We start from the raw sequence: 15,942 nt of genomic DNA on the forward strand, positions 1-15,942 counted from the left end.
TTGTGCTAACAAGAGTCGTATTTACGTAACACACGGAACTTGCAATGGAAGCAGGAAAACGCACAGATAAAGAAGATTATTACTGTTCTTCTGCTCAGCTCATCATTATCATACCTGGGTTACATGCATGCACTATCCTTCCTCTCTGCATTTTCTTTTGTACAACCTCAAGCATGAATCTCAGATCTCTTGCCAACTGATTTATACTGCCTCTCAAGTCATTTGTGCCCACCATCACAATCATCTCATCCACCCTTTCACCCCGCTTAATTGCCATAGCCACACTTTCTATTGTTCCTCAGGACAAACTTCTCTGCCATCCTATCATGCTATCATCTTACCACTCTGTTCCTTGATTGCTTACCTGCATCCTTCACTCTCTCTCCTCTAACCCTTTCTCTCTGTGTTTCCCCTACTTACTTGCTGTCCTAGCATCACTATATCCCTGGTTTCAGCACTCCCTTGCATTCTTCTCATTCCCTCTCTCCAACTGTTTCCATTCTCTCCTCTTCTATCATTCCCGTAACACTCTCATTCCCTCTCTTCTATTGTTTCTATTCTCTCATCTTCTATCATTCTCATATCTCTCTCTCTCATTCCCTCTCTCTCTCTCTCTCTCTTCTACTGTTTCTATTCTGTCCTCTTCTATCATTCCCATAACTCTCTCACTCCTACTCTGATTCGCCTAATCTCATCTTTCGTACTTCTCATCTTATTTCCGAGACATTCCACCTCCTCTTTCAAGCTCATCTATCTTTCACTGCAAGTTAGCCACTCTTGCTCGCCATTCATCCTTCCAATCAAGACCATTTCCGAAAACTTCACAATAATTCAAACTTCCACACTTCCCACTTATTTTTTCATTCAAATTTCGCTCGTTATTCTCACCCTCTATCACAATACTCATCTCTCTAGGTTGAGATTCTCCCACCCCTGACACAAAGAGGTAGGTTATCGTAATATCTAACTCACTAAATTCCTTCCATTGCCTTTTGCACTCCCCCTTCTCTCACCTGCTGGGATGCATACATACCACAAAATCCTGTAGTATGTTATGCAAAATATAGTCCTTAAATGAGGGAGGACTTGGTGTCACAGCATTTGTAATTGGAGTTGCAGCTGCCACCATCATTCAAATAGTGGCGAGGAACTACTACAACTAAATGCTAAATACTAAACGCTCTACTATACTATGTTCTACACTCTACTGTAAGCTAATTTACTTACGCGATACTATAAACTATATTTAACTATACTAAATAATGAAAACTTATCTTCTTCTTTTCCACCACAGATGCGTTCGACTCTGACCTCACCTTCTCGATAACCCAAAAATAACACAATATAAACAGCAACTAAATTCCAAAAGCAGCACCACTGAAGAACACTTGTATTACTGAAAAGAAAATGTAGCACAATTCAACAGAAGTCACACTATACACCATTTAAAAACACTTTTTTTTTTAGCACAGCTCAAATCCACCGCCACGTTCTTCAGTGACTCTAGCGCCAACTTATGGACTGCTAATGATTTATTTTACTTGTTAACCACTGCATTTGCAGAATTAATCTGCGAGATCTGAAAGAAATATAGATGATAATGTAAGAAATTTGTAGGTTTACAAATAAACCTTACATGAATGGGAGCCACATAAAAAAAAATCTTATGCTGTTTATTTGTTGTCAATAGAATATATGATTTATTCCACTTACTCTGATATATGTTCAATAATTTTATATTGTGCTACAGTTTAGCATACTTTTACATAGATAAATAATGACTTTCAATACATATAAAAAAAACTGTAGTGCAGTTCACAAGTCTAGTGGATGTAATCAGCACATTTCACTGCTGCAGGGAAGTACAAATCAAGTGAGTCTATAATGTGAATTATTTTTCTCTCTATTTTCTTGGAGGCAGGTAGATTTTGCTCTTATGTTACCATTTTCATTCTTGCTACTGGCATCATTCACAGTTTATATTCTGAACTAATAAAATAATCCTAAATACTAAGAATTTTTTTTTCTCTTTTAGACGCATTTAAATTTGTATTAAAAAACAAACTGATAAATGAGGATGCAAACTAAAAATAGGAATATGCTTTGTAGTGATGGTAACTGTACCCCAATTGCAAAGCTACAGAGGAAATGGAAACAAACTAGAAAATCCTGTTGTTTTTTTTTTAATATTATTTATTTATTTATTTTTATTATATTTTAAATATTGACATATCTCAGGAACTTTCCTTTCTCTCTCCGGATTCCTAGGAAAGTATATACCAACAGTAAAACTATTATCGCATGTGGGGTCTTGTGATATTATTTAACATGTAACTGAATATTACCTTACACTTTAAAAATACTAAATATAAAATAATTATAATTAGAATTATTCAAATCATAAGCATATTGCAAGTAAGAAAGATTGAATATGAAAGAATAACTGTACTAAAAGTAGATGGTATGCAGGCGACATATGAAGAAGAAATTATTAAACTAATGAGTGCCCATTTTTGCTAAAAGTTATCAACAGGACATACACAACATTGAGCTCCCTGCTACCTCTTAAATGAATGAAGAAACTCAGGTGTTTATTTCAATAATGAAATACAGTGGATTGGCATAATTAAAAATATTATAAAGACAGAGGAAAACTCATGTAAAAAACTTGATTAACATAGAATTTTTGCCAAAGTATCATAGGCATCATCAGTACAAGATCATGAATGACAAACAAGAAAATTAATTAAACAATTATTGTTTAATTGCCATTCTGTGATCTTTCTGTGAAAATTCCATGTTAATAAAGTTTTTATGTGAGTTTTCCTAAGTTTTTTAAACAAAGTGTACGAGGAGAAGAAACAGCTGTTGCTTTGACCAAGATATGCGATTAGAGTCTTAGAACAGGGAAGATTCCACAAGAGTGAAAGAATGCATGGTAATCCCATTGCATAACAGTGTATCCAAAGACTATTGACCTATCAGTATCTCCAGAGTGGTTTGTGAAGATTTTGAATGAGTTGATAATGCCTCACATACATAGATGGCAATGAACCGCATCTTTACTAAGGAAAGGTAATGTTTGAGAAACTTGCCCACATTCTATAATAATGTTACCATTGAGTTAGTTGATGGGAATGGATACACCATGATATTTTTAAACTTTGCAAAGGCTTTTGACAGGATACACCATTGGAGAATCTTGCATAAACTGGAGAATATAGGATGTGATCATTAAATATTAGTGTGGATAAGAGGATGGATGACTGACCAAAGTCATACATTGGGAATGCGAGTATGCAACATTTAAGGCGTCCAGTGGTGTTAGTTCCACAAGGATTAGTTCTTTGTCCATTGTCATTCGATTTTTACATTAATGACAATGGGAAAGATTTGACAGGAGACATATACAGTAGATATGCTGATTGCTGATGATGCAAAGACAGGCACAGTAATTAGGAATGCAGATGATATGCAGTACTTGCATAACAGATTTGAATAAACTGGAACTGTGGGCATGTGAAAGTGACTATCAGTTCGATGTTACTAAATGTAAAGTTATGCATTTTGGTGGGATATCCAAAGTCATATTATTCTGGTGGGAGCGTGTTAGAAGAAATTGATTTTGCTAGGGCTTGGAGTTTTAGTAGATAGGAAATCAAAGTTCAAGGACCGCATAGTGAAGAAAATTTCCATTTTAAGGAGGGTGGGGAAAGGATGAGAGGTCATCCATGAGAATGAATTCAGTGAAGGGTGGAGGAGAAAGTGAGATCTAGACTTTCCTCTCATGTGTATGACTGGAATGGATTGCCATTGAAGGTGGTGAATGTAGGTAATGTGACTGAATGCAGCTGGTGCTGGTTACGTATGGTCTTCTTCTCTGATGGTCTATCTGCATAATAATACATATACTTGGATTGAAGCCTTTTGGCTCTTTATTTCATTAACATATACTTGGTTTAGAAAATGTCTGGAAATTTTTGGAGTGAGTCATCAGAAAATCCATAACAGCTGTCATGACCATGTGAAAACTCAGCTAATACTCAATGGTGACAATCTGGGTACAGTGAATATCTAGAGAAGAATTTTCCAACATGACTCACTATCATCTCTATTGTTCACCCTAGCATTGATTCCTCTAATATTAATTCTAAAGAAAACTAGATTTGGATATCAAACATCAAAGCATGCAGAAAAAAATATTAGAAATGGACAATCTTAAGATATATGAAAAATCATCCAGAAAAATTGAGTCACTGCTCAATACAGTCAGAATTTTCAGCAAAGACATTTGTAGGGAATTTGAACTTGAGAAATACAGAGTAAATAACAGGCAACAAAGGAATCACATTTGTAAACAGAAAAAAAATTAAAAAGTTGTGCCAGAATGAATCCTACAAATACCTAGGAATTCATGAGCAAATAACATATTGAGCTCAGAAGTCAAAAAGAAAACATAATCGAATATCTGAAAGAGTTAGAAAAGTTCTCAAGTCTAACTTTTAACAGCAAATCAAACATGGGTCATCCCCATGATCAGATACAGTGCAGGGATAACTGACAGGACACAAACCAATTGGAAATGAAAACGGAAAACACCATTTACAGAAGTGCGGGGCATATCCGGGTGGATGCAAGCAACTTTGCAGTGAATGGCATCTTTTAAATCTGCTAAGGAAGATGGGCTGCTCAGGTAAGCTCAAGACTTTAAATAGCCCCAAAACCAAAAATCTACTGGTGTCAAGTCTGGGGACCAAGGGAGCAATGTGAAGTTGCAATTACAGCTGATGAGAAACTGCTTCACAGGAGATGTGATATGAGGTGTGTTGCTCCATTCTGCATGAACATGACTGTGTGAAGAACATTTTTTCCATGCATTTACTGAGCATGTCTTACAGTCCCGTGTTGCACATGGTTCTTCAAAGAAAAAGAGACCAACAATAATGGATGCAGTGAAGCTGCACCAAACAGCGAGTTGCAGTAAACACAATGGCCCCTCTGTGTAGGCATGCAGATTGTCCTGCATCCAAATTCGAAAGTTATGCGTATTAACTGTCCTATGCAATGAAAAATGTGCTTTATCTGTCCAGAAGATGTTGTACAGCCATTGTGAATCTTCTGCAACTTTTGTCAAAGCCTGCATTGCAAATCCTTCCTCTCAGCAGTATCTCTTGGTAACAGCTGGTGAGGAGATTGTAGCTTGTATAAGATGCAGAATACTGACGTTTTCACTATGCCTGTGATTCTTGCAGCTTTCTGTTCACTGCTTACACCACTTGTTGACTGTGCCGCTAGGGCATTCATTTGCAATACCACAACACTGGTACGGGCTTTGGATAACACTGGTCTGCGGCACGCGGGTGATCTGACAAATTTCCGGTTTCCTTGAAATGTCGTATTAGAGATTGTAATCTGGCAGGAGTGATAGGATCTTGGCCTTTCTTCATTCTTTTTTGCATTCAAAACTTTCATAAAGCTTCTGCTACACATTCCCCACTCACCTAAAACAACTTCACTAACAATGCCTTATCCACCAATGTAAGCATCAAGCAACAAATTTTTCTTTTCACAAAAATAATTCTGTTTGTCCTAATGACTGGGAATTCTCACGCATTCACTATGAGCAGCCAGCAGTAATATACCATTTTTTTCTGATTTTTATAAATTATTGAAACATTTTGGGACTTATGGTTTCAGGCACTCCATGGTCAATATTCTAAGGATATTGAAAGGACTGTTGACAGTCACTTAATTTGGAAATGGCTTCAGCAAGGAAACATCCAGAAAGACAGAAGGTATGAAACTTGCTACTCAAGAATAATCATACAAATGAAGGCACCAAAGGCAAAGATTGAAAAGATCTGTAAAATAGCAAATGCTGATTGTGCAGAGATAAAGAAAAGACAGTGGACCTTCTAATTAGTTCTTACAGCAAGATTGCTCATACAGTCTATAAACAAAAGCATGTATTGTTTAGACGTGCATACAAAGCTGTACACTGGAGCTTGTGCATGAAATATGGTTTTCTAACTTGCAAAACCCCTCGGGAAAACACAGTAAAAAGTTAGTGAAAATGCAAAGATATTAGGACTTTAAAATTCAGAGAGATACACATCTGGAACATAATAAGCCAGACTTCACTATAGTCACACAATAACATGTGTGGAGTAGAAGAAAAACTGCATGAAAATCTGACCAAGTATGGGAATCGAAATCCAACGATTTTGGAACAAGAAACCAGAGTTCTACAGGGTGTTTGGGATAAATTTGACATATTTATAATTAATTATATTTTTCCGTAAGTTACATGTATTAACACACACTTCTCTTCATTTAAAAGTTTGGACCCTTCTTCATTCATATACAAGATGTCAGAAAGGATGGATAGCTGGAACCCACCTGAATCATGGAAGAGAATAACTTGTATCATGATGATTCATGCCGGCCATCAAAATAAGGATATTACGACTGCTGCCCAATGCTCCCTGAATACAGTAAAAACAATCAGGCATGAACTAGAGACTTGCAATGGTGACTATGAGGATGTAGCAAGAAGAAAGATCCCTAGCAGGCGATCTGATTGCGTTCGTACAGCAGAATTCCTCGCAAATCTGCAGGAACAGGTGTTGAAGAACCCTGGCATTGGAATTCGGGCTTTGTTCGTGGAGTTGCTAACTGTAGTCAAGCCCTGGATAACAAGGGTAGCCAATGGTAGGCCGTATGTATGGCAGCAGGATTCGGCCCCTTGCCACACCTCTGGGAAAAGTCAAAAATGGTTGTCTGAAAATTTCTACGACTTCACCAGTCCAAATGTTTGGCCTCCAAACTCCCCAGACCTTAACCCCATGGATTATTTTGTATGGGGCGCAGTTGAAAAAGACACCAATCGCACTTCCAGTAATACAAAAGCCCAGTTAATGGATAAAATTAAAACAGTTTTTGCGGCCCTTCCCAGGGAGACTGTAGCATCAGCTTGTTCGAGGTTCCGAAGCAGGATTGAAGCTGTGATCGATGCTAATGGTGGTTATTTTGAGTAAATCTTGTTGATAGTATTGTAATTAACTCTGCCTGTAATGTTTTTTGTCAATTCATTAAATTTAATAGATACAAAGAAGATTTTCTTTTTCCTTACGAAACGGTCAAATTTATCCCGAACACCCTGTAATTGTCATGGGAGTGCTAGGGGCAATACTGAGAACATTTATGAAATATCAGGAAAAGTTGAGACTCCCAGATACAACACCATCTCAATTCCTGAAAACATCTTTTAGGAACATCTCACATTTTACGATGATATACATATAGTCGATCCTTAGGCCTTTGGATAAGGCCTGAATCAGACTTGTTTGCCAGTCAAAGATTTCATTATATATTCACATACATTCATTCAAGTGAAATGAATACAGAAATAATAATCATAATAAAATCTAATGAATCAAATTATAACTAAGATTATAATTTACTTTTGCCTTATTGTTAAATAAAGCACAATGCTCATGGGTCTTTGGTCATACTTTTCAGTAGTCTGTTATAGTGCATGAATGTTATAATTATGTTTACGAATAATGCGTCATCAGCAGCTTTTTAAGTCAACATATTTTAAAAATGACTAACCTGATGCTTTGGGAGCAATTCCATTCTTTTCTACTTTGGTATCAGATATAAATTCCATAACTAAATCATCATCTTTATTAACTGATAAGTTATTATAAGTATTTCGTATGTGTTCTAGAGGAAGAGCAGAAACAGTTTGTTTGGAATGTTCGGTTTTATTTTCAGAAGATACATCACAAATCTCTTTCGATTCAATGACTTCACTAAATAAATTTTTTCTTTTCTGCTTTTCTCGAGATCTTTCCTTAGACCTAGTAACTTTGATATGTGGAAAGGCCCGGTTCTTAGGTGGTGTTTTTGATGACAAATCAGCTGGAAGAGATGATGAACGTTCTTTATCCCTTTCTTTACTTTTTGATTTATCCTTGTTGTTACTGTTACTTCTGCCAAAGCTAAGGAGTGAAAAGAAAGACTTTTTTCCATTTGAACGCAATTTATCCTCATCGCTAGCACTCTCACCATGCTGCCCAAATTTACTTTTTAATTTATTTTTTATTCTTGTACTAGCAGGCATCTTAATTTCTTGAATATCTGGACTTGTTTCTGAAGAACTTGTTTTGTTTGAAATCAAAACTGGTGTCAGAATTTCAATTCTTCTGTCTGATGGTAAAGCATTAAGATCAATGTCATCTGCAGAAAGTGATGACTCTAAGTAATTAGCTGCATCTGTTTTGGAAGCAGAGGAACTAGTTGTAGTATTTTTGTCAGGAGAAATAAGGTCTGCATTCTCGATAGCTATTTCAACTGAGGTAGATAACAGTGACGGATTTAAGTATTTCTGTTCTGTTGAGTGTGGTAATGGAGTGCCACCAACTTTTACTGCATCTGCTATCTGAACAAATTCCACTGGTTTATTAAATTCTATTGGACTGGGTAAAGAGGCATCAACTACCTCTTCTTCTGAATCATCTTCATATTTTCCTATCAGATCATCTGAAAACAGTTCCTCATACTGTATTGAATTTAAAGAGAGTTGTCTGTATCTTTTTCTAAATATATATGGGCTTAACCCAAGTTCTTCATCACTTTTAAGCCTTGCTCGCTCTCTAGCTTCTTTTCTTGCTTTTTCTTGTTCTGCGGTACGCTGTATTCTAATGTTCTGATTATCTTTCTCATCTGAAAAGCATATATTTTCAGGAGAAGATGGTAATGAAATATTATTAGGTACATTTATAAAAACATCTTCAGAAGCAGAAACTTCACCCGAATTATGTTTTTCTTCATCTGCAAATGGCAGTCCTTCAATGTCTTCATGAACACTTTTTCGTTGTTCTCTAGGTATAATTCTTTTAGACAGCTGTCGAGTAATTATAAGATTTTCTGGCATATTTGAGGATTTTGAAGTAACTCCAGATAGTTTGAGCTCCTTATCCATTTTGAATGTTTTATTTATGCTGTCTGATGATGTAATATTGGAATTTGAAGATATGATTTCAGAAATTCTGAGATCACCTTTGTCTGAATCATTTGCATTTTGAATAAGCATATTCTGGTTCCTTTTCTCATTATCAGGAATATTTTCATCACTTATATACTCAACATGATCAGAAAGATCTAATTTATCTGTACTTTTTGTAAGTGAAGGAAACTGAAATTTTTGTAGATTAATATCAAGAGAGCGAAGATAAATGGAGTCACCTACCAAACTTCGTGGACGAACCTTTTCTGCAAAACTACCACAATATCCATGATATTTGATAGACTGTGGTGGGGCATTCTTTTCATGAAATGCAGAATCATCAGAGTTTGGTAATTCTATTAATGAAGTGGTGCTGTTTCTGATTTCTGAAGGATTAGTGATGATATTTATATTACTATTTTCAACAGGTGGTTGTGCATTAGAACTGATATGCTCCATTTGTGGAGAGTCAGAACAGACATGGTCTTCTGAAAGACCCTGAATCACATTTTCCTTATTTGTAACTTGTGTACATATGGCTATATTTGCACCAGTAATACTAACTGTTTCTAAAGGTTTTTCTTCTATAACATCCATACTTTTATTTTCTTCTATAACATCCATACTTTTATTTTCTTCTATAACATTTATACTTTTATTTTCTTCTATAACATTTATACTTTTATTTTCTTCTATAACATTTATACTTTTATTTTCATTTACATCATCTGTACTTGTTGACTGAACTAAAGTAGCTCTATAAATACCACCATCAGAAATGTTTGGTGGTGATTTATAAACTGTTAAATTTTCATTTTCTTTATCAATATTTAAAGGTGTCTCAATACTACTTTGATAAGTAAAATGTTTCTGACTTTTTTGGTTGCGTATAGTTATAAAAGCAGGATTAAAATCAAAATCTAATTCGGCTGAATCATTTTGATCTGTGACTTGGGTGGCCAATGAATCTTTAATCTGTTCATATTCAGAAGAGATTACTGCTTCAATGTTTGATTCTTGAGGACTTTCAGATAAATTATTATATTTTGGAGAAGTAGATGAAAATTCAAGAGATGAGAGTGAATATTCTTGAGAAGTGCTCTCTGTAGGTGATGTATTTATTTCTTCTTGAGAATTAGATTTTGCATTATAATTCTGTATAGTGGAAGAACCTATAATTTCTTCGTTCTCAAAAAATATTACAGGAAGAGCATCTAACTTCACTTCTGAATTAACAGGTAATGAGCCAAAGTTTTGGCAGCTAGTCATCCAGGAATTATTTTTTAAGGAAGGATGTTCAGCATCTAGATTTTGTGCAGCTTGAGTTTCATTCTCTAAAGATTTTCTTAAAAATGTAGTATCTTTGTTAGGTATTTCTATAACACTGGCTTTATTTATTTCATGTATATCCTTCATCAATTCACTAGTACCAATTTCGGATACTACATGTGTAATTTCTGAAGCTTTCTTATTAGATGAAATAAAATTATCTGCATTTAATTGTGTCACAATTTGCTGGGCATATTCTTGCAAACCTTCTGACTGAAGAATACCATCACTAGGCAATATATGTTCAGTTATGCAAGTGGTAACTATAACTTCTGTTTCTTCTTCAACAGGTAAAGAAGGGGCAGCTTCAATTTCATCACATATGATGAGTGCTTTAGCAGAATGGGCACCTTCATCACGTTGATGACTAGGGGACATTTCTGATAAGAGTCCAGACAGTTTTTCTATATTATAATCTATTTCTTTTGATGCAGAAAGACAATTTTCTTGTTCAAATGAATTATTAAGAAGAGATTCTGTACTACTACTTTTGTCATTTACAATATGGAAATCATTTATATCAGGAGGCTTATTAGTGTCACGGCTATATAAAGTTATATCCGCTTCAAGTCCATATCCTAAATTTTCATTCTTTACTCCATTTAAAATAGAAGATTCTGATGGCTCATGTAGACATTCAGTTTCTAGAGAAGTGGCTTCTGTGATATCTTTTCCCCACTCTTGATCAAGAACTTCTTGTGGAGGAGATTCTTCAATTACAATAGTAGGAATTTGAGATGGAGGAAGAAACTGGTCTGAATCTGAGGACTCAACTTCTGTTTCAGATCCATCCGAATACTCTTCTGAGTATGATGTATCTTCACTTTCAGATCCAGATGAATCGTCTAAACCAGAAAAAATAGAATAAGTTAGAAAATAAAGAATAAATAAAAAGAAAGGAATGAAAAAGAATAGATAATAATAATAAAGGAACAAAGAATAAATATGATTATAGTACATTCCAAGCATTAAATTAACACGTTCATGCGAGGCACTGTACAAATTGTACCATTCAGTACTCGCCCTAGGGTAAGATATGACAAATGTCTCATGCTTTTGATGTGCCATTCATTGGACACAGGATGTATCATTGGCACATGCTTTTTTTAGAGAATAAAGTTAGAGAAAAAAAAAAAAGAGAGAAAAGACTTTTGTTTTTTTTTTGCTTTCCAGTTACTGGCACACCTGAGGGAAAGAACAGGCAAGAATATAAATAGATCTGTTATAAGTCAAATAAATATCCAATAATTTACAGTTGTGATATTATGGGATGCAATAAAATTCTGGTAGGAAACACATTACATGTCATCCTATAAATTCTAGTTATGTACATGGGAATTTATTAAGGGCTTCATTTTGGGGGATGGGAGGAGACTTGTTTTGCAAAAAAATAAACTAAGCAATGATATATTGTTTTTATATATATATATCATCAGCTTAGTAATGACTGCATAGAGATGCAAATCAATTATACAATCACAATCTGTAGGTCATGACATCTGTTACATGTATCTTAGCAAGAAAATCAATATGTTTAAGATTTTGTTGGACTACTAGACACCAATGTTCCTAATGTTCCTTCCAACCTATGCAAGTTTACATACTGGTCAAAACAGGATTGTACATGACTAGAAAAGCATGCAAAAATTTTTGCTTTCAGAATTTCTAATTCACAATCAATTTTTGAATATACATAAACACAAATAATGTGATAAATGATACTTGTCACTTATTTTATATAGTAATTTCTCCACTGTCTCTACTCCAATATTATTCTAACTATGATGACTATATGTCCTGGTTTGACCAGGACTGTCCCAGTTCACACTTGTTGTCTTGGCATTCTATCAGGTTTAGCATTTATTCTGGATTTGTAAACTTTTTTAAACTCTATCTTTTTCCTGATGCAATGTAACATTTTAAAGACAACATGCAGAGTGCTTGCTGATAAAATGAAGTGTACTCAGACATGAATAGCTTTAGTGATGGAAGAAGTATTCGGCACTGCAGCCCTGCCGATCGCTTGGTGTACTTTCTCAATTACAAATGCTATAGTCTACAGAGAAGTCAATTGAAAGTAGTTTTATGGTTAATAAATTTCAAATTTATTAACCATAAAATGCAACTCTGAAGAAGAAGACAGGAGGCAATTTTATGTAAAAAAAAAAAAAATAAATAAGATCATACTGAAAAAAATACATTCTTCAGAAAAATACTATTGACAGGGTTTAGAGAAAGATATATCCAATAAACATATTTAGAGTACCTGAATATTTACCAAGAATAATTATTCTGCTCATGTTATTTTTTAATGTTTAGATGATCAATATAATGAAGTTTTTTATTTTCCTTTAATGTACACCAACATACATTGTTTTTATTTTCTTTAGAAAGAATTTTATATTTCAAAATAACTTTTTAATAGAAGCATTTTACAGGTTCACCAATATAATAAAACCAGCATGTCAGTCAGTAAATAAATATTTCAAAATTTTATATAATTTTAATTACTTTTAGCTCCTCCATGCACTCAGAAATGTCCCTCTTTGGTCATAGTAACTCTAACTCATTCCAACTTAATACAATCTAATTAGTTAATTTTAGCAAGCACTGTGTGGGTGAACTGACACTGACGTAGCAAGTTGAAGAGACATATTTGGTTAGAGTGTCAACTGTGTAGATGTCCACACAATTCTTTGAGGACTATTCAATCACAAGAAAACTGAAATAATATTGTAATGATACACATATATGAAAAACAAATGCAAAACAAGAAATATTTTAGAAAATATAGCTTCTTTCTGCATTTTTGCATTATTTATTAAATTAGATTTTATTTGGCTTTTTTTATAATATTCTTATTCCATATAAAGTTAAAATATCTTGTATTTAACTGATCGGTGAGTTCCCTAATTTCTGTTTATTTCTTAAAATATTATTTATTTATTTATTTTGTTACTTATATACTACAGGCTCTGTAGACAGGATATTATTTTTTTACAAAACTTTTTAATTCTCTTGTGAAAATGAATTAACTATGTCAACAGAGCAGGTACATTAACTACTAGGCCAATTACAGATGTTTCTGATTAGTTTATTTTCAAAATGTTCAGGAGATAATTATGTATTTCACTTTTGGGGCATATACCTATACTTTTTTTTTTCACTCAAGAAGACAAATATAGTAGGCCACCCGTATCTGCAAGGTTTGGTTCCATAGTCTTCCGCAGATACCTGAAACCGCGGATAGTAGCGAACCACTAGTGAGACCCAGATTTTTGCACATATATATCAAAATTGAAGCATGCAATTATTAGTAAACTGACTTAGTCACACATGCTAGGACTGTAGGGGTTTTTTAGTGAATATGTTATGTAGCTAATATATAATGTATACACTAAATTGTAAGGCTAAATAAATAATAATAAAGAATTTTTTTTTTAATTTATTAAATGAGGTAATTTCTAGACTACCACTTCACCCATACTATCCATGGATGATATCCACTGCATTTGGGCACACATTCCATTGCTCCTCGACAATATTACACATTTATTTAAAATTATCATGAAACTATTTTTACGTCTTTAGAATCTAGGAGGAGCAATGGAATATGTGCCCAAATGCGGTAGAAAGCACCCCTGAGTAGTACAGGTGAAGTGGCAAGTCAAAAAAATTGCCTCATTTGATAAAACTTCGTCTTTAGACAAATAAAATTTAATCCACATAATAATTATGCAGAAGAAAATGAGAAAATATGCTAATGAAAATGTAATTGTTGATAAAATCTTAGCATTTTTATTCTTATTAGGAGGAATCAACTGAGATCAGAACATCATGTTGTGTTCAGCTACATATTTATTCATCTTCCGAATCTTTGGCAGTTGGCTGCTTGCTTGCCTACTGAGCAAATGATGTGGGCGGCCGAGGATCATCAATAGTAGAAGCTTTTGTCGACTTTTTTCTTGTTCACTTTCATCCTCATCTTCTTCTGTAGATTTGGCAAGATCTTTCAACTCCTCGTTGGTAAGCACCTCACAATGTCCATCTATGTAATCATTCAATTCTTCTGTCACATCGTCAAATCCCTCCCCACCTATTTTCCGTGCTGTGTTAATTATCGTTGATATCTGTGAGTTAATATCAGGGGTGTATTTGGAATTATGAACGGCATCACTCCACAAATTCTTCCAGTATGCAGTTACCGTTTCTGGTTTTCAATTCGTCCCTTGATGAATACAATTGCATCTGCAATTGTGAATGATTTCCAGCATTCCATGACTCCAACATCAGCAGAATCCTCAACCATTACACGAATCATATTGAAAACTTGCCGAGCATATGAGGCTTTGAAGCATCTAATCTGTTCTTAAATGCTCACGGTTTTATGGATGTAGGTCCGTTGGGGCATTTTCTTCCAAACGAGGCTGGTTTCATCATAATTAAAAACTTGCTTAGGATGATAACCTTTCTCTGCAATAATTTTTTAAAATTCTGCTGGGAACAATGCAGCAGCTTTCTCATCAGCTGATGCAGATTCTCCTGTAATTTTTAGATTAAACTAGTTTTGAATCTATGCAACCAGCCCTTGCTTGCTGTAAATGACTTTTCTTCCTCTTCTGTTTCGTCTTGGTGGCCGCATGTCATCATATAGAATCAATGCTTTTTCTCGTAACGTGTTACCATCAATAGGAATCCTTTTTCTTGTCATGTCTTCCACCCACAAATTCAAAGCTTTCTCTACCTTGAGTAACTCCTTATCATGCACTGCACCCATAACTTTTGCAGATTTGGGCGCAATGGAAAGACTGGCACGAATTTTTTCTTTGTTTTTCAACACTTCAAGTATCAAAGATTCATTTTTATTATAGATCTTGGCAACGGTTGCAACTGACTTTTTTTCCCTACTTCAATCATATTGATAATGATTTTTTACTAATACTGAGAACTTCATGTCTTCTCTTCAGTTTTGAAGCCATTTTAAAATTTTTCGCAATTTATTTGCTTGAATTTAAATGCAATTTTTAATTGCAATGACAGACAATCTACTGCTTTCTTCGACAATTTGAGTAAAACTAAACGTGAACAAACATGTTTAAGTCTACGTGCCTAGCAAAATAAGTGTGTTTCGACAAGTTTACAGCCTGTGTGTATGCATGTTTCAATAGGCCCAGCGCTCGACCGTTTCACGTGCTTTTTTTGAATCACAGATACAGGGGTGGGTGGGCTACTGTACTTTTAAATATTGATTTTAAAATTTTTTTGTTTCATAACATGCTGGTATTGTAATAATACTAGTATCTTATGAAATAAGGAAATAAGTTGAAAATTAGTATTTCAGTTGTAGATGGGAATTTTGCCTTAAGCTGACTTACATCATGAAAGGATTTTCACCATCATTATTTTTAATATAATTATTCAGAGGTGCACATCTCACACTATATCTGTAAAACAGCAAGAGTTTTCAAAATTTCTTTACTATGCAGAAAAAAGTGGAGACAGTTTCAAATACATGAGTATCCTAAAACTGAAAGCACATCTTCTGAATTAGTACAGTTAAAAAAAAAAAAACATCTGGATGAGTATCTTAAGTGCATAGA

At 34.4% G+C, this 15,942-nt stretch overlaps 1 protein-coding gene across 1 annotated transcript in view; it reads right to left on the reverse strand.

Annotated features, from left to right (window-relative positions):
* Positions 1-15,942, reverse strand: part of Mical (Molecule interacting with CasL) — a 538,428-nt gene that overhangs the window by 108,434 nt on the left and 414,052 nt on the right. Inside the window, exons 21-22 of the mRNA XM_090406620.1 lie at positions 9,721-11,187; positions 7,615-9,624 (exon numbers count right to left, since the gene is read on the reverse strand). Of these exons, the coding sequence (XP_090262746.1) occupies positions 7,615-9,624; positions 9,721-11,187 (3,477 nt within the window). The remainder of the gene's footprint in view (positions 1-7,614; positions 9,625-9,720; positions 11,188-15,942) is intronic.

This window comes from Typopeltis vanoorti, chromosome 16, assembly GCF_054136105.1.
Source record: "Typopeltis vanoorti isolate ZY-2024b chromosome 16, IOZ_Tvanoo_1.0, whole genome shotgun sequence".
NCBI classification, from domain to species: domain Eukaryota; kingdom Metazoa; phylum Arthropoda; class Arachnida; order Uropygi; family Thelyphonidae; genus Typopeltis; species Typopeltis vanoorti.